This window comes from Vanacampus margaritifer, chromosome 1, assembly GCF_051991255.1.
Source record: "Vanacampus margaritifer isolate UIUO_Vmar chromosome 1, RoL_Vmar_1.0, whole genome shotgun sequence".
Taxonomy (NCBI): domain Eukaryota; kingdom Metazoa; phylum Chordata; class Actinopteri; order Syngnathiformes; family Syngnathidae; genus Vanacampus; species Vanacampus margaritifer.
Window position 1 is genome coordinate 67,627,859 of NC_135432.1, and position 17,198 is coordinate 67,645,056.

Here is a 17,198-nt window from a genome sequence, read left to right on the forward strand (position 1 = left end):
CATCAAATGGCTTGAATATCCTGATTTTCATGGAATGTGACAAATAGTTGGCAGGATGTCTTAAGCGAGCCGAATAGTTTGACTTTGGAATGGTTTGAGAAATGTTGAGCTACTTTTGTAAATACTACAAAACAAAATATGTAGTTGACTTGAAACCCCCACAACGCACACACACACACGTTTGTTTTACTATCCCGCTGGGGACATCCCATTGACGTAATGCATTTTCTAGCCCCTTACCTTAAACTTAACCATCACGACCGATTGCCTAACCCCAACCAAAACCCAATTCAAAACCTAAACTCTAAAACCCAAGTCTTGACCCTCAAAAAGAGGTCTGGACTAGTCGGGAGCACCAAAATGTCCCCACTAGGATAGTAAAAACCTGGAATATGGTCCCCACCATGTCGCACAAACACACGCGCAAATCATAAGTAAAGCCACGTGTGCAAATTGGATCACGGGTGAGAATTTTTATGTCATCAAGCTGGTACATAAAGTCTTCTTCAGACAGCATCAAGCTGTTTTAACAAATTGTTTTTCAACAAAAAGCAAACGTTGGCGAGGGTGCGTCCTCAAAGTGCAAAACAGCAGGAACCCTCGTGGATTCTCCGTCTTCTTAATACAGAAACGTTCAATCGGGCCAACTGGACTCTTCTTGGTTGCTGAAACTTTGAATGTTCTCATGGAAAACAAATTCTCAGCAAGCGTGGAAGCGTGACTGCGTCGGTATTCTGAAACATTTTAAAGCCACTTCTGGAATCTGGTTTTTGAATGTGTCAAAGTGGCCTTCGAGTAGATTTGTCGGGTCCAGTTGACTTTATTCAACTTTTGTTGCTGGTCTGTGTAGATTCGCAGTTCTTTAGCTGATGGTCACCTGCAAAAATTGAATGGAGGCAACTGGACTTCTTGGCAAGCGACAGCAGAGCGACGTCGGCTCTCTTCTCGGTTGCCTCCATTCAATTGTTTTGCGTGTGACGAAGAGCCAGTTGCTTCCATTCAACCCGACTTGGTTTCACACCCGAAAGTAGTCCAGTTGTGCCGTTGACAACCGCAATGTTTAAATAAAAATAAGCTTAAATTAAATCAAGTTCCAGAAGAGTCTCAGAGTTTGCGATGCTACATGACAGGAGGTCCCGACGTCCCACCGGCCCGTCCCGGCGCCCGTCCCGGCGCCCGTCCCGGCGTTCAGGCGTAGAAGACGAGCTCGGGGATCTGCCCCCCCTGCACGCCGGTGCCGTTGGTGCTGTCCGAGGAGCACTGGAACTGGAAGGTGACCCGGCCGCACTGCACCTCCGTCATGCCCTCCTGCCCAAAGTAGCTGAGCTCGTTGCCGTCCAGAACCGCGCTGGCCGTGTAGAAGGCGTCGGGCTCGATCTGGACCGGGTGCTCGAACCACACGGGGAAAGTCCCGCTGGAGCCGTCCGACACAAACTTAGTGAGGCGCTGGGCCAGCATGGCGCCCTGCCGCTTGAGTTCGATGCAAACGCCGTACTCGGCCTTGCCGCCGCTGGAGCCGTACAAGCCCAGCCCGGTGATGAAGACCCGCTTGTCCACGGCAAACTGGATGCTGTCGCAGCGGCCCCGGTAGCGCCACTGGTTGCTCCGGTAGGCCGACGACTGGAATCTGTGGCACCTCTGCGGCGCCAGACCCGTCCTGGCGCTCGTCGGGAAGTCCAGCCGGGGCTTGTTGGCGGCCGTGTACCACAAGAACATGTTGCGCGTCTCCTCCAGCGTCAGGATGTCGGACTGCGCCGCCCCGTCGGCGAACTCCTCCAGGCTCATGGCCGGGATGCGCACCAGGAAGAGCGCCTTGCCCAAAACCTGCCGCTGGTTGCGGGTGGCGGGCGCCAGCCCCCGCCGCTGGCACTCGGCGGACGCCCAGTTCAGGACGGCCTCCAACACCACCGCCTCCTTGGCGTTGAGCGTCTCGCGGCGCAGGATGATCTCCAGCGTCTGCAGGTCGATTTCGCAAAAGCCTTCGGAGCGCAGCGCCAGCTCGGCCTGAGCGTCGATGACCTCCCAGCAGCGTTGGCTCAGCTCGGGTTCCTCGAAAAGGCGGCTCTGAGAAAGCAGCACGCAAGCGTTCTTGGCCTCCAGGCTGGTCTCCAGGAAGTTGACGCAAGCCCGGGCCAGCGCCGGCACGATGTACTTCTTGGCGGCGTACAGGGCGGCCAGCACCGTGTCCGCCTCCAGCTCGATCTCGTCGCTGTACATGTACCTGGCACGCCGAGGGAAACGCGTCAGTGGGCAGGAAATACTCATCAAGACCGCCACAACCTCTCACAAAGTCACGTCGAGACGTAACAAGCACGCGTGAAAGAACCCGTTCTAACCTTCCTTGCAATGCAACATTGGACGATGCCGCAAAGGAAAACTTCGGATCGGAGGGGCCCAGAACATTTTGTAGTCCGCTCAAAAAATGTGTAAAAGGCTGCATTGAAAGAATCCTCCAGCTTGACCTTTGCCCTCAAATGTCGCCCCACTCTGTGACACGTTGGCCTTGGCGGAGGTCTGCGCTCTCCATTATGGGAAGCGGACCGCCGTCCCGCCACATCTCCGTTCCCATCAAGTGAACCACTGCAACTTCCCAGCATGCTTTGCAGCACTGCAGGTTATTTTTAACCTTCTGCTCTGCAACGTAATCGTCAGGCCACTTTTTTTCCCCAGCAGGACGAACAAAGAGCGGCAGAAGAGCAGCAATTACAGACAAGTCAGGATGAGTAATCGGGAGCTTTTGAAGTCTCGTTTCTGGAATCTCTCGTCAGGCCATCCATTATAAAGTGCCCTCGACGGCCATTTTGTAGCGCTGCTAAGTTGAGTTTGTCTGACAAAAATAGTGCTTTGGTGCCATCTTGGTGTCAATGAAGTATGTTTCAGCGAACTGACGAGTAAATCATTCGCTCGTCACCTACTCCCGAACCACTAGAAAGGGAATTTTGTGGCCTTTTTAGCGGCCAAACTAGCGGTTGTCGGCTACAGCGTCACTCACTTGAGCATGATGAGGAAAGCAGCGGGTTCCACATCCGGGATGTGGATGTCCGCCTCCTCCTCGGCCAGGTCGCCGTAGAACATGGCGCAGAACACCGAGCTGCCCACAGCCAGCACGTACTGTTGAAGCAAAAGAAGCGGCGGTGACGCGTCCGTCATCGTTTTGCGACGCAACACGCACGCTTGCTGGTTTGCTTACCTTGTGAGCCGGGACCCTCTGCGAGCCACCCGGCGGGCCCACCATGAAGTGCACGTCAGCCATCAGCTCGTTGTTGAACATCAAAGCGTTCCTGGAAAAAGTACAATCGTTTTGTCACAAAAATGTCATCCTTTTCTTGCAAATCTGGCTGACCAACAACAAATGTCGTTTGCATGACCAAATCCTGATTTTAAGCATTGAGCATCTTGAAGTGCTTTTAATGCAAACTCTTTCCATATCCTGCAAATTGCAATTTAAGAGACGCATCACGCAGTATGTGAGAACACGACTTTGAGCATCTCGTATTGTGGCGTGCTTTAATACGGTTTATTTCAATTTCAGCAAAACAAACTCAAACTAGGTGACATTCAAGCACTATAACTAAAAATAGTCATTTGATTATGTTTCCCCTCAACAGCTCTTCCCAAATGGTAAATTTGTCAACAATATTTTAGGATAAAAACGTATACATAAAAGTGTAACTACAAGCATTACAGGCCTAATGAATGATGTTTGAGTAGCAACCATCAAGCGCTTTAAAATATTCAACATGTAAACAACTGGACAATCCCTTTATTCTCAAACAGGACTCTTGTTAAATCGTGTCTCAACTTGAATTGTTACAAAATATCGGTATGTAAATTGGTGATGGCACACCACTAATGTCGAATCATCATTTGAAATCACGTACTTCTTACTTTTCTGGGCCGAACAACGGATTGGAGACTTATTGGTTATAAATACGAAGGCCATTTGAGCTGTTTGTAGCTAATGGTGCATTATTAACCATTTGGTAACGAGCAAAGCAGGTTTGTCTGCGAGTTGTCACCTTTCCCGGAGTGTGGGGTGGCGGCCCTGCCAGCTGCGGGGCTCGGCGGCGGCGGCGGCGGCGGCGATGTTGTTGTTGTCGCTGACGTCGAGCTGATCTCTGCTGGGGCTGCTGGCCGCCGCACCTCCGCTTTCTCCCCCGCCTCCCCCTTCTCCTCCCCCGCCGGCGGCCTGGCTCACGCTCGCCGCCGCCGCCGCCGCCGTCGCCTCCTTGGTGGTCGCCGCCTTGTCGGCGTCCGCCTCCGCGGTGCCGCTCGCCAGGCTGCCCTTGTTGGCGGCGCACAGCTCCGCCGCCATCTTCCTGTGCTTGTCGTCGGACGGCAGCGGGAGCCCGCCGAGCTTCTTGGACTTTCGGAGTGTGTCGGGCAGCAGCAGCAGGCAGCTCAGGCACCTCATGATCCGGCCATGATGGAGCAGCCGGCAGTCCGCCGTGGGCATCGGCGCGAGAAAGCGAAATTTAAGAAAAAAAAATAAAAGAAGAAGGCGCGGCGACTGCTCCGACCAAGCGAGTGGTTGGTTGCTTTCCCCGGAGGCTTCAGCCGCGTCGCTCCGCTACGCCGATTTGGAAACGGCGTCGGCGGCCAAGTTGACGCCAGCAGCGCATCTAAAAATATCCTCCCGGGCCTCAGCGTTCGTCTCTTTTTCGTCTTCCTCCGCCAACTTGGAGCGCAAACACTTTTTTTCCGCCTCCACCCAGCGGCTAATCCCTTTTCCGCCCTGCCCGCTTCGAGCTCCTCACGTCCGGATACTCGCCTCGGAGCTCGGCGGTGGTTTGTTGTGGAGACTTTCCAAGCTCTGATCTTTATTTTCCCTTTTTTTTTTTTTACCTTCTGGTTCTCCTCCCCGCTTTTCCCTCCGCCCCCCTCTTATTGTCGCCCAATCACATTCACGCTTGTGGCTGACGTCAGAGGGCGCTAAACCTCCGCATGCTGCGTCACAGCACAACGCGCACACGAGCGCTTCCCCTCCGCTGAGCGGGTTAGAGCTAAAGGAATACAGTAATCCATCATTTAGAATTCGTTTGAGTGTGAACGTCACACTCAAACGATGACAAGAACACTCGAGGCTGCAAAATATAGAACATAAAAGTACTAAAAATAAATGGCATGAAAGGATTTTGTCACTGAAATACCTCGAACTAGTGCAAGGTCCTTGTATAGTTGCTATCAAATAAAAATGGAGTGGAGATTTGTAATCATAATAATAAATTACATATGCAGTTAAACTTCTCTCCATACATAATATGTATAAAATCCATCAATACACTTAGACATATTTTTTAACCCTACATTTCATTCGATACTACGACAACCAAAATAGTGAAAGATCTAAGAAATAAGAATAGGATGCCTTAAATAATTGACAGTCTTTTTAATCGGAGGTTGGACCGTACTAGTAATCGTCAAAGTAGTGCAGCAGAATGATGAAGGGGTTCGTCGGGGGACGGTATTAGCAGCTGGCGGGCTGACTTGGAAGGACGTTCAACTGCGCCATCGAACTCTCCTTTTCGGATGCCTGAGGAAGGAAGGAAGGGGGAAGCGTGCTTCCCCCTCTTTTCTAAATTTAGAAGCACTTAAAGTAAAGTTGACAAAAGAGGCAGAAAATGCCCACCTGCCACTTTTTTTTTCTTACACTTTAATTCAGTTATTCATCTTTTTCTCTGAAGTATTAGGACACCGAAGTTGAACTCGCATGATTTGCTCACAATGCTGTAGAATTAATTCCATGAACAGAAAATAATCTTTCACAGGCAAAAAAATGTTTGATGTTTTATAAGTGATTGGCAATTTGGCATTGACGACAAAGTAAACCTCATGAAAATCGGCTGAGAAAGGACAAATGAGCATGTCAGCTTCCTGCCAACATGGCTGCCACGTTGGCGTGTTGTTTAGCCAGCTTGCTACGGCGCGCTGGCGTGTCTCGTCTTCTCGTCGCATCTGAAGGTTCGAGTTAAAAAAACAGATTTTGAAGGAGGGTTTTCCTTTCTCAATAGACAAGGATGCGGCATCCTGAGAAATTATAATAGCTTAGCTCAAGTTTGTTAGCATGATGTAAATCCTCAATCATGAGATGGGCGACACTGTTTCATTGTGCCCCCCCCCCCCCCCCCCCCCCGCAGATCCGTGCCTTTACATCCCACGCTTTGCCCAGCAGCTGGACTTTGGCGACAAGAACCACGAAGTGTCCATGACGGCTTTGAGGCTGGTGCAGAGGATGAAGAGGGACTGGATGCACACCGGACGAAGGCCTTCCGGACTCTGCGGGGCCGGTAAGCGCCGGAAACGCCGTCTGAGCGCCGGAAGCGCCGGAAACGCCGTCTGAGCGCCGGAAACGCCATCGCCGCCGTTCCAGCGAGTACACAGAGCCGCCTACCCAACCCAAATATTACCCGGTATTTTTCTTCATTTTACATGAGGACCAAAAAAAAAATCATACCGGTAATTTTACAAGAAGGACGTCAACATATTACAGGAAAAGTCCTAGTTTATGGGAAAACATAATTATTGCTATTTATATTATTATTAATATTATAATCATTGGATTTTAAGTCGTGCTGTCAAAGTCAAAGCAAAAAATGTTGATTTTAAAAAACGTCATTAATGGGGATTCATCAAAATTCTAAGATGTGGTTAATCGTTTGACAGCTCTAATTTTAAGACAAAAAAATCACAAGAATGAAATTTATGAGTGACAAAAAAGGTTCTATTTCCAGAAGAAAAGAATCATTTGTCAAAATATTGCAGGACACAAATTGTAACCCTTTGAGAAACAATTCTGTGAAATAAGTCAAACTATTACAAGAGCAAAGTTGCCATTTTGCAAGAATAATGTTGTTCGACGTGAATTAAAAATGTATACGAGCATAAAAAGTGGGCCAAACGTCCTTCAAAGTTGCATGTTGACATTTGTGGTCCTGATGGAAGTTGCTTCTTCTTCCTCCCTGGCGCACGCCAGCGAGCGTCCCGCGACCGTCCCTCGACCGTCCCGCCTCAATGCTTAATGTTCATAAAAGATGGAGACGCCTGCTGGAGGAAGTTTGCGGCAAAAGCCCAAATCAGTCGTCAACCTCAAACAAAGATGCATGGAAATAAGCATCCTAATATTTATGATGGCCATTAATGATGATGATGATGATGATGATGATGATGAGTCCGGGATGGCGTTAGTTGGTCTCGCGCCCGCGCGTGTGCAGGTGCAAGTAAGCGCACGCTCGATGTCGCTTTTAGTAGCTCAGCCGCTCTAATCAAGCTTACGTAAGTGTTCTCCTTCAAGGCTCGCTCGGCTGCTCGTTACGCAACACTCGTACTCTTATTCGACACGCACACACATACTTTTTGCCCGTCCCCCCCGTCCCGTCCCCCCCATGTCATTTATGCCTTGATGAGTTTTTTTCATGCAAAAAAAAGTCACGAAAGCAAAATTAATAAGAACTAAAGTCATTTCTTTTGCGCTTACATCATCAAAGATGCATGACAAAGATGACAAAATAAAACCAGAAACGTGTTTAGTTAGATCTGAAATATCGGCGTTTAATCGACAAAACTCCAACTGTGGTTATTTTGAAAAGGGTTAACGAGCTGATAAAAATCGGCGCCGATTAATCAGTCGGACCCTAGTCAGGCAGTATTTTTATGTTCAAAAGAGTGAACCTATACTGACTGGACACTTGATTAGGTACACAATCTAATGTGTGTGCGTGTGTGTTTGCAGCGCTCCTGGTCGCCGCTCGCATGCACGACTTTCGCCGCACGCCCAAAGAAATCGTCAATGTGGTCAAAGTATGCGACTCCACGCTGAAAAAAAGGTTGGTGACCACTTTTGACAAGTATGGCTTTTATGGAGATTAAGGAGTACAATTGTTACAAAGTCCACCCCAAAACCTTTTGGCGCACGAAGAAATTGTTGACGCGGTCAAAGAAGGTGACGAAAATGAATGCGTCGCAAAAAAAAACATCTTCAAAGTGTTGCTTGTTGGTTATCCGGCACAATTGAAACATTGAGTAGGCCTACACCCCCAAAATGCATCTTCCCTTCACATAGTCTACTGGCGCCACCTTTTTAGAGCGCCTCGTTATCAACCATGAGTGCTTGCATGCCACACAGAAAAAGGCGGATTAGTGTGTGTGTGTGTGTGGGGGGGGGGTTGATTTCTTTTTTGTTTTTGTTTTTTTAAAGTCCGTCCTGACAAGCCAACATGTGGACTGCGTCATCGGGCTGGCATGATCGATTTAGAGCGCCTCATTGTTTGGCCATGAGTGTGCGCATGTGACATAGATCAAGTCCATTTAATGTGCCAGCCATAAATGTTGTCGCGCGACCAAAGAAATTGAAATGAAATGTCTGTATGCCGCCAATGTAATTTGAGTTTGTGGCCGTTAGACTGGCGGAGTTTTCGGACACGCCCACCGGCCTGCTGACGGTGGAGGAGTTCATGAACGTGGACTTGGACCAGGAATGCAACCCGCCCTGCTTCACGGCCGGACTGCTCAAGAAGAAAGCGCAGCAGGCACGTCCCGCTCAATGACAACGACGACGCACGCGTCTCGGCCAATCGCAAGCTTCGAGAAAGACCGCAACGATGCTGAAGGCGGGAAAAACCTCCGGTGGCAAAATGACTTGCATGCAAAGTCAACTCATCTCAAGTACCGCGAAGGCAATAATAAGCTACTTGTATTAAGAATAATAATACAATACAAATTATAAATCCATATTAACAGTAGCAAACATGTACATAGGGAATTTCTAAATGAATAAAAAAACAAGGAATTTCTAAATTATTACTGTAAATAAATGGAATGTATTCGTAAATTGAAATATTAGTAATAAATCAACAATAAAATAATTCTATTTCCTCAAATAAAATAGCTATAAAAATATTACTGTAAATAATGAAATATAAAAAAGAATTGGATGACAAAATAATAAACGTAATACAAAATGTTAATTAAGCAACAATTACAAAGAAATGAGAAGTAAACTAACAATTTCAACAACCAAAAACCTCAAATAGCTTTTCTATAAATCTGTGACCAAACACTAAGTTTGTGTGGATGCAGAAGAAAATTGACCTCATTTTGCGCACGATTTTCAATTGAAAAAAGTCTTTTCATGGATTGATCTTGACCTTGGATTTTTTTTTTTGGGGGGGGGGGGGTAATTCATCCCCTAATAAGGTGATCGATCAATGCCAACAGGCTCTCCAAATATCTCCTGACTTTTACAACCGCCCGTTACGATCTGCATCATCCTTGACAATCGCACCATGCTTTTGCGGTTCCATAATGCAACAATACAGTCCAATAAATTGTGTGAAGCCTCAAAACTCCATACTGCAGAGGGTGGCAGTTTTTTCTTTGCAGCGCATCGGCAGACGCGCGGTAATCAATCACTTGCTGTGTGGCCGATCACCTGCTGTCAGTTGTCTTTCACTTTCTTCCGGTGGCTTTTGGCTGCGTCGCAGGCACGTGATGAACGTGTTCTATGCGTGTGTTCTTGTTGTTTCAGCTGGAGGTGGAGCTCAAGAAGAAGATGGATCAAATTGAAGGTAATATGAATGCAAGCGCACATTTTTGTCAAAAGACAAAAAGACAAAAGTCATGAATGAGGAAATCTTGCAGACGAGATCGAAAGCTACCAGGACCAAATCAACAGCCAGCTGGACAACAGCAGACCCAAACTCCGAGGAATTTACGCCGCGTACACCAAACAAGGTCAACATTTTATTATTGGCTTGATATCGAGTTGACAATTAATTCATTCAAACCCAAAAACGTACAAATACGTTTTTTAATACTTTATCCTTCACTCCCAAAAACGTGTTTTTTTTTTTTTTTTAATGTTTTTTTTGCAGAAGGCTTTGATACAACTTCTGACATGAAGAGGTCGCTTAAAGCAATTATTAATTATTTTTTACATTCTACCTTTTTATGTTGTGAAAAAACCATGCTAAAAAATGTCAAATATTTTTTGTTTTATAGAAAGCACATTTAACATTCAAGCTATATTGATTTTTAAACCCACTTAATCCATTGTCAATGTGTAATGAATGAAAGAATAACAATATTGAACAATGTCAACGTAGACACGCAGAAGCACGTGAACGCCGCCCTGTGCGCGTCCCCCGAGGCGGAGCAAGAGGACGAAAAGGAGACGGAGGAGGAAGACGACGTCCTGAAGGCGGTTGCCAAACATTTCGGCAAAGATGTCGCCGAGCTCACCCTGGAGAAGCTCATCCAGCTGGAGCAGATTGGGGGTGCCGCCGAAGACCAGGACCAGCAGGACCAGCAGGAGCCCAAGAGGAAAGGACCCACGCTGGAGTCCATCTTGGGGGCCAGCCTGCCCACCGCGGCTACGCTAGGCCTGGACAACGCCGTAGAAAGCTGCGGCAAAGGAGAGCAAGAGGGCGGTAAGGAGGGAGGGAGGCTAATGTGTTAGCAACTATGATTGCGTTAGCACGAGCAAGTGTGTTGATATCTCCAAATCAGAGCCGCTGATAAGAGTTTGGCCACGCAGGGTAACAAGATGGCGTCCATATGTCATGTGACCAATCACAGAGTAAAGTACGACCATGTGTTTGGTCAACTGTTGGTCACATGACATATGGACGCCATCTTGTTCCAATGCTGAACGGTTCTGCTCTAAATATGTTCACTTCCATCTAAGCGTTGTCATTTCTAAATAAGTTTGCATCTTAAGTGGAGTTAGCGTCTTCTTCACTTAGCTAACGAGGCTATCGAGGTGTTCGCGGCTTGCAAGGATTTTTTTTTTGAAGCTCTTTGATTCCCCGTGAGTCGCTCCATAAATATCCCGTCCTGCTGCACTTCCTGTTTTGGGATGCCAGAGCAGCCGTAAACGCTAACTCTAATTAGCCCGCAACGTCCCCCTTTCCCTCCCAGTGGACCCCCACGTCCCCTCGTTATAGTCAGTGAGCTCATGCTAGCGCTCATGCTAGTACCGGAACCATGACCAATGCGCGTGACTCATGACCCCAGTCTGGTTTAGCATAGCAAACGTGGAGGTAAAAAGCCAATCGTGATCCTCCCGCCAGGAGCCGACAGGTGCTGCTTAGTCAGCTGATTCTCCTCTCGCGTGGCGCCGGAGGCCGTGACTCACCAAGGAAGACGTGTAGACACGTTGAACGCTTTGCTAATAGTGGGAAAAGAAGTCTTAACTTGGAAATCAGGTGCGGTTGTTAGGGACGTTACCTCTCACACGTAAGACAAACACTCTCACACGTAAGACAAACACTCTCACACGTAAGACAAACACTCTCACACGTAAGACAAACACTCTCACACGTAAGACAAACACTCTCACACATAAGACAAACACTCGTACACTACTCAAATGCTCGAATACTCACTACAGATTTTTTTTCATATTGATAAATCCATGCACAAATGCACTACTGATATGCTCTCACACACTACAGTACTCAAATGCTCTCACATATATACATACAAATACACAACTTAAATGCTCATACACACAACCAAAACTCTCATCAAATGTTTCTCATTTTTTGTTACTCATGTCAACTACTGAAATGCTTTCATACACACTAAATGGTCTCCAACATTACTGGGGGGGGGGGGGGGTTCGCTCATGTACACAATTAAAATGCACATACAACTTAAAGTGAAACAGTCTCAAACACACTACTAAAATGCTCTCACACACAATACTGTTATTTATTTTGTTCTTTTTTTATTTTATATGCAACAGAAATGCTCACACAACTGAAACACTCTCATACATACGATACTTTTGTGTGTTCTTGCTCACTATTGAACACTTTTGCACACACTACTGAAATGCTCTCACACACATTTTTTTTTGTTGTTCATACACACTACTGAAATGCACGCATCTGTTACTGGGTTTTTAGTTTTACACCACTGAAATGTTCTTATGCACACGTTTGTTTGTGCTCGTACACATAGTTGATTTTGTACTCGCAAATCCATTGCAACTTGCGAGTGTTGGGGGGGAAAAAAAATGGCTGAATGTCTTCGAGACGCAGAAGATCAAATCACTTGGAACGCGACAGACGTTGTGGAAAGAATTTCCTCATACGAACATCCAAAAGGTTTGCTTGTTGTCCTTTTTCTTTCCGGCCAGAAGTGCATGTGACCAAAAAAGTTCAGCCCATCAGAATAGTTGTCGGTGGTCCGCTGCTTTAAAGGAAGTGCCCCCCCCGGACGCCCGACTTGCTCATTGAGCTTATTGATTGGCCCGAGCGCCGCTTCCACGCCACCAACGCGTTTCAATGTGGGACGCCAACCGTGTCCAACCCGAAGCCCCCTAAAGACTTCCGGCACACGCCGACGTCACGTGAAGGTGGCAAAATCTTACCTCGGATGACGTGACTTGACACTTGAACCCGAGGACGTCACATCATTCTGATGTTGTCTCGTTAAATGCAGAGATTGAACTGAAAGTGGCTTTGGTGTCCTCCGTTCCAATTGGACTTGCAATATGAGCACCTGTTTAGTGAATATTTGCAGCTTGTGTTTAATCTCTCGGAGCACTTTGCCCCCCCCTCCCCCCCCCGTGAATTAATAATGACTCATCATTCATTCATGGACGGACGCCCATCATCCGTCGCACTGATGGGACAGCTGGGAGAAGACATGTGGTCACACGGGCGCACCGCGACGAGGTTTCAGCTGCCGGGAACAAACACGTAACCCCTCCCCAGCAACCCCCCCCCCCCCAGCAACCCCCCCCCCCCCTCCCCGCCCAGTTGCAGTGCAGCAGACACGACCACGGCAAAATTTAGTTGTAAAATTTAGTTTGTATTTTACAATTTGAAAAATGTGCAGAATATTACGTTCACGAAAAGAAAAATACACTGAGCTGTCAACGTCAACTGTCAACGTCTTACAAATGCAATTATGCCATCTAGTGGCAGAAAATGACCAACACAAATCAATATCACCCTTTTTTTTTTTTTACAGTACATCTTATTAATTTTAACTCAATTTTATGAATTATTATGAAATTAATGTATCAATGACTAAAAGTAGCCGCCATATTTCTATTTAACATTTTTTTCCACTTTTATGTTAAAAAAAAAAGTATGAAACATTTTATTGTACATTTTTAACATGCATAAAATGTGTGATTATTTGTGAGTTAACTATTGTAGTCATGTGATTAATTACAATTTAAAAAAATAATTGCCAGACTCACAATATTGTGCTTTTGTATATTACAGCAATGAAAAATATTATAAACATATTTTAAATGTTATATATATATATTGAGGCAGCACACATTGACTTCCTCCACATTTTGTTCACAAGCATAATTGCGCTCGCCTTCGTCTGACTGGAATTTTAACATAGAAGGGCCAAAACATGCCTTGTGAAAAAATGTAACTGCGCGTCTCCCTCCTCCCTTTGACCCCACTTGGGGGGGGGGGAGCAGGTGTTTGAGTGGGCGTTCACTCGCCAGAACCTCCTCCAAGGTTGAGCAGGTCGCATTTTAATGGGCTGGCCTCGCCCCCCCCCCCCCGTGTCAGCAAGAATCTGCCACTCTATTTATTGCCGGTCTGAATGCTTGTTTCTACGAGGGGGTGCAAATCCATTTTGGGGGGAGGGGGTGGGGGGTCCCACACATGCGGAGGGAAGGTTTCACACTCCGGCACCTGCTTTTTTTCTTTGCTTTCGCCATCAATGATAACAGGAGTGCAAATCCTGGGATTAATTGCCCCCCCCCCCCCCAAGATAAATCTGCTTGACTAGACTTTTTTTTTTTTGTGCTATAATCTTACAGAATTGTCGCCACATAGGAAAACTACCGGTCATAATCTTATTAAATATGCATCAGATAGCCTTGCAGAAAAGTCAGCATTATTATCTATAGTACTTATTTGATCTTGCCAAGCGGGAAAAAAAAAATGTCTACACAAACATGCAAAGTTGACAGGTTAGACATGATAACAAAACATAAAAGAAAATGCAAAAATGCTTTTCTTGCATCTGTTGCCCATTCAGCTACTTGGCGGATGTCTAATAAGCTTAAAAAAAAAAGTGATTGAAGAGAAGCTAGCAGGACATCATTAAGACTAAAAAGAGAAGAAAATGGACACAATGAAGGACAAGAAGAATTTTAGCGGGGAAGAGAAAATCTGCAAAAGAAAGAAGAATAAAAAAGGGGACCAAATGATTTTTGGGAGAAAAAGAAGCGCGCAGACGTACGTGAAGACAAAAAAAAGATGAGCAGAAGAAGAGCCGATGAACGGCAAGAAAAATGACAAAGTGAAGAAGACAAAAGACATTTTTGCGAGGAAGAGACGTTCACAGAAGCGCGTTAAGATGAAAAAGAGGAAAGACGAGGCATGACAAGCGGACGGCTTGACCTCCGTTTGCCTTCTCGAAGACTTTTGCATTTAATCTTTCTCCTATTTCTGCTCTTCAGTCTTTTTTTTTCTTGTCTTTTTTTTTTTATAGTTGCGATGAAATTATTAGCGAGCGGCGTGCGACTAGCGCCAGGCTAAGTGACCTCCCCCAAGTCTTATCAGCTGCGCTGCTGCTTGTCAGCTCGCACTTAACGCACAGGAACTTCTCGGAGGACTGCGGCCACCAGATAGCAAGTCGACCCCCCCGTGGACCACGTTTGAGTTTTCACTCTTTTTCTTTTTCTTTTCTTAGACCAGGAAGCTTCTTCTCCTTCATGATGTCACAAATCACACACGCCGTGTTTTCGTTGCTTCTGCTTGTTTGCGTGACAGGAAGTCCCGCTGATGGCGGCGAGCTGGACCTGAGCGGGATCGATGATAGCGAGATCGCGCTGGTACGTAAACAAGATGGCGCCGGTCCTGGTGGTGGGGCGGAAGAAAGCGTTTTCATGCGACGACCGCAATGTGGGAAGGCGTCATCGGGGAAAGTGCTTTGTTGCCACGTGACCTTCATACTGGGGTGGCAAAAAAACATTTTGGGGGACGCCGTTGTCATCGTCTGAGAACATATTCAAAACATAGTTACGTGTTTGGAACGTCAGTTTAGCTTCACGCTGGAAAAACAAATGTTTTGGTGTAAATATGTCGTTACGCTATTGACAGCATAGTAACAAATCCAAGAAATCCTCCATCGAGACGGTTAATTTCAGGTGTGACTCAACACGGCTTTGTCTGCGACATGATTTCGGACTTTGTTGCTCGTGACTTACGGCCATCTTGGCCGCATGCTGAAAAACCAACACACATTTTTCAGCACGTGCGTCATCAGCTGACAAGAAAGCGACAAATCTGAAAAGGCTTCGTCAAGACCTTTAATTTGACGCGCGACTCGATGTGGTTTGTTTGCAAAGTGCTTTTTGACTTTTGTTACTAGGGAGGTTTTGACCAGCGTGAACTTCAAACTGCAAAATACATATTTTGGACAATAAGGTCATGCTCGAAAGATAGATTGACAGCATAGTTACAGAACTGCCAAGCCCTCTTCAAGACCCTTAATTTGAGGTCTGACTCGGTGTGGTTCGTTCCAAATCTGATGTTTGACGCTTTGACTGGTACCGCAAATTGTGACTAGCAAATATTTTGGTGCTGATTTGTACATGCAAGAGAGCGAAAAGCAATACAACTGTTTGCAGTACCTGCTCAGTGAAAAGGAGATCAAGGTCAAGACGGCTCTCTGGATGGCCGAGAACGCCGAATACCTCAAAGAACAGAAAGGTTCGTCGTCATCATCATCACATGGCAACATTCTATTTGTGATTTGGCTTGTGTTGGACCAAATGATTGTTTTTGTTGACAGAAAAGGAGGCCAGGATCGCCAAGGAGAAGCAGTTGGGCATCTACAAGGAAAAGAAGAAGGTAGCAACTCTTGCCTTTCCGTGCCACGCTAATCAACTTGACTTGATGAGTTCACAATGCTAACGCTATGCTACGAGCGCGAGACCTTGTTGCTCTGCGGACGGCAGCATAGTTTAAGAATCGATACAGAAGCTTCAACCTCACCTTTTCAATGTCGCTTCATTAGTTGGCTTCTAATGTGACTTTCAATGTTCGCTTCTAAATTCATAGCACACGGAGACCGTTATCTTCCAAAGTTAGCGAGTCACAGACTGAAATGAGTTTCCAATGTTACCTCTGTTGGAGCTAAGGAAGAACAATGATCGCTTTTGACGTTAGCTGCAGTGGTAGAGTTCAAGGTTAGCTTTAGCATTAGCTTTAGCATAACAAGTTAGCGTCAACATTGGAAGCTAGCCTTGTCTTTCACATTTGCTTCAAGTCATAACGTCAACATTACCTTAAGATTTTGCTTCCAATGTTATTTACATCCGGCTTCCGAAGTTAGAGACCAACGCTCAATTCCAAGGTTAGCATCAACTCGATCTCAAATGTTAACTTTTATTATTAGCGTTCATTGTTTGCTGCTGAAGCGAGCGTCCATCATTAAGTCTAACGTTAGAGCTAATGAAGCTCAACCTTAGCTCGTGGCCAACTCGTTACGGAATCAACATCAACAACTAAATGTGCAAATTGGCTGAAGTACTTTTCCCAGCAAATAGCAAAAATTGAGTTGATAAATCACAATTGACATTAGTTTCAGATTTGCCATTTGACCACATGGACGTGTCGTTTTGCAAACAGCGAGCGGCGCCCAATCGGCGGCCGGCCATCCGAGCCGGCACGGCCGACGAGGCCATCGGGAAGATGCTGGAGCAGAAGAAGATCTCCGCCAAGATCAACTACGACGTGCTCAAGGACCTCAACATCAAGCCCGCCGTCAGCCCCGCCCGCCAGGCCCAGTCCCCCCGGGGGCCCGCCGCCGCGATCAAGCTAAGCGGACGCAACCCAAAGCTGGGACGGGCGTCGCTCAACCTCAGCACGCCGCTCAGCTCGCTGGGCAAAAGGTCGGTGGGCGCAACTCGAATGCTTTTCCTTCGGCCGCATAGTGAATGCTAATGCTATGCTACAAACTTGCCTGTAAAACTATGCAATGCTAACTTATGCTCACAATGCTAATGTCAATTTAATGCTCGCATGAACTACTGAGGACTCGTCGCTTATGCATTAGCAGAATTTTTTTTTAAAAAGTGGGTCGACGGCATGGCCATCGTCTCTCGGCGTAATTATGTGCAGCCTGGGAAAAAGGCCCAAAAAGAAGGCACGCGGTCGGGGGTGCAGAATGGCCGCCTTTGAGCTTGTTATTGAAAGAGCGACGGTGCG

At 46.6% G+C, this 17,198-nt stretch overlaps 2 protein-coding genes across 5 annotated transcripts in view; one reads left to right on the forward strand and one right to left on the reverse strand.

The window, feature by feature from the left end:
* brf1a (BRF1 general transcription factor IIIB subunit a) overlaps positions 1 to 17,198 on the forward strand; it is a 33,894-nt gene that overhangs the window by 8,196 nt on the left and 8,500 nt on the right. For all 4 annotated transcript variants that reach the window (XM_077564517.1, XM_077564526.1, XM_077564536.1 and 1 more), the window contains 10 exons: positions 6,138 to 6,287; positions 7,730 to 7,823; positions 8,399 to 8,525; positions 9,524 to 9,563; positions 9,637 to 9,729; positions 10,101 to 10,424; positions 14,757 to 14,818; positions 15,617 to 15,698; positions 15,781 to 15,839; positions 16,620 to 16,882. In XM_077564517.1, the coding sequence (XP_077420643.1) occupies positions 6,138 to 6,287; positions 7,730 to 7,823; positions 8,399 to 8,525; positions 9,524 to 9,563; positions 9,637 to 9,729; positions 10,101 to 10,424; positions 14,757 to 14,818; positions 15,617 to 15,698; positions 15,781 to 15,839; positions 16,620 to 16,882 (1,294 nt within the window). The remainder of the gene's footprint in view (positions 1 to 6,137; positions 6,288 to 7,729; positions 7,824 to 8,398; positions 8,526 to 9,523; positions 9,564 to 9,636; positions 9,730 to 10,100; positions 10,425 to 14,756; positions 14,819 to 15,616; positions 15,699 to 15,780; positions 15,840 to 16,619; positions 16,883 to 17,198) is intronic.
* On the reverse strand, positions 459 to 4,824 carry LOC144050881 (BTB/POZ domain-containing protein 6-B-like). Its single transcript, XM_077564545.1, has 4 exons — positions 4,020 to 4,824; positions 3,191 to 3,281; positions 2,993 to 3,111; positions 459 to 2,221 (listed from the first exon to the last, which is right to left on the reverse strand). Exons 1-4 carry the CDS (start codon positions 4,454 to 4,456, stop codon positions 1,189 to 1,191), a joined length of 1,680 nt encoding a protein of 559 aa, XP_077420671.1. The 5' UTR covers positions 4,457 to 4,824; the 3' UTR covers positions 459 to 1,188.

Coding starts and splice junctions, on each gene's coding strand:
- LOC144050881 (XM_077564545.1), bottom strand. CDS start 4,456: ATGCCCACGGCGGACTGCCGGCTGCTCCATCATGGCCGGATCATGAGG. Junction 3,282..4,019: donor CACCCCACACTCCGGGAAAG/GTGACAACTCGC, acceptor TACTTTTTCCAG/GAACGCTTTGATGTTCAACA. Junction 2,222..2,992: donor GCTTTCCTCATCATGCTCAA/GTGAGTGACGCT, acceptor TCGGCGTGCCAG/GTACATGTACAGCGACGAGA.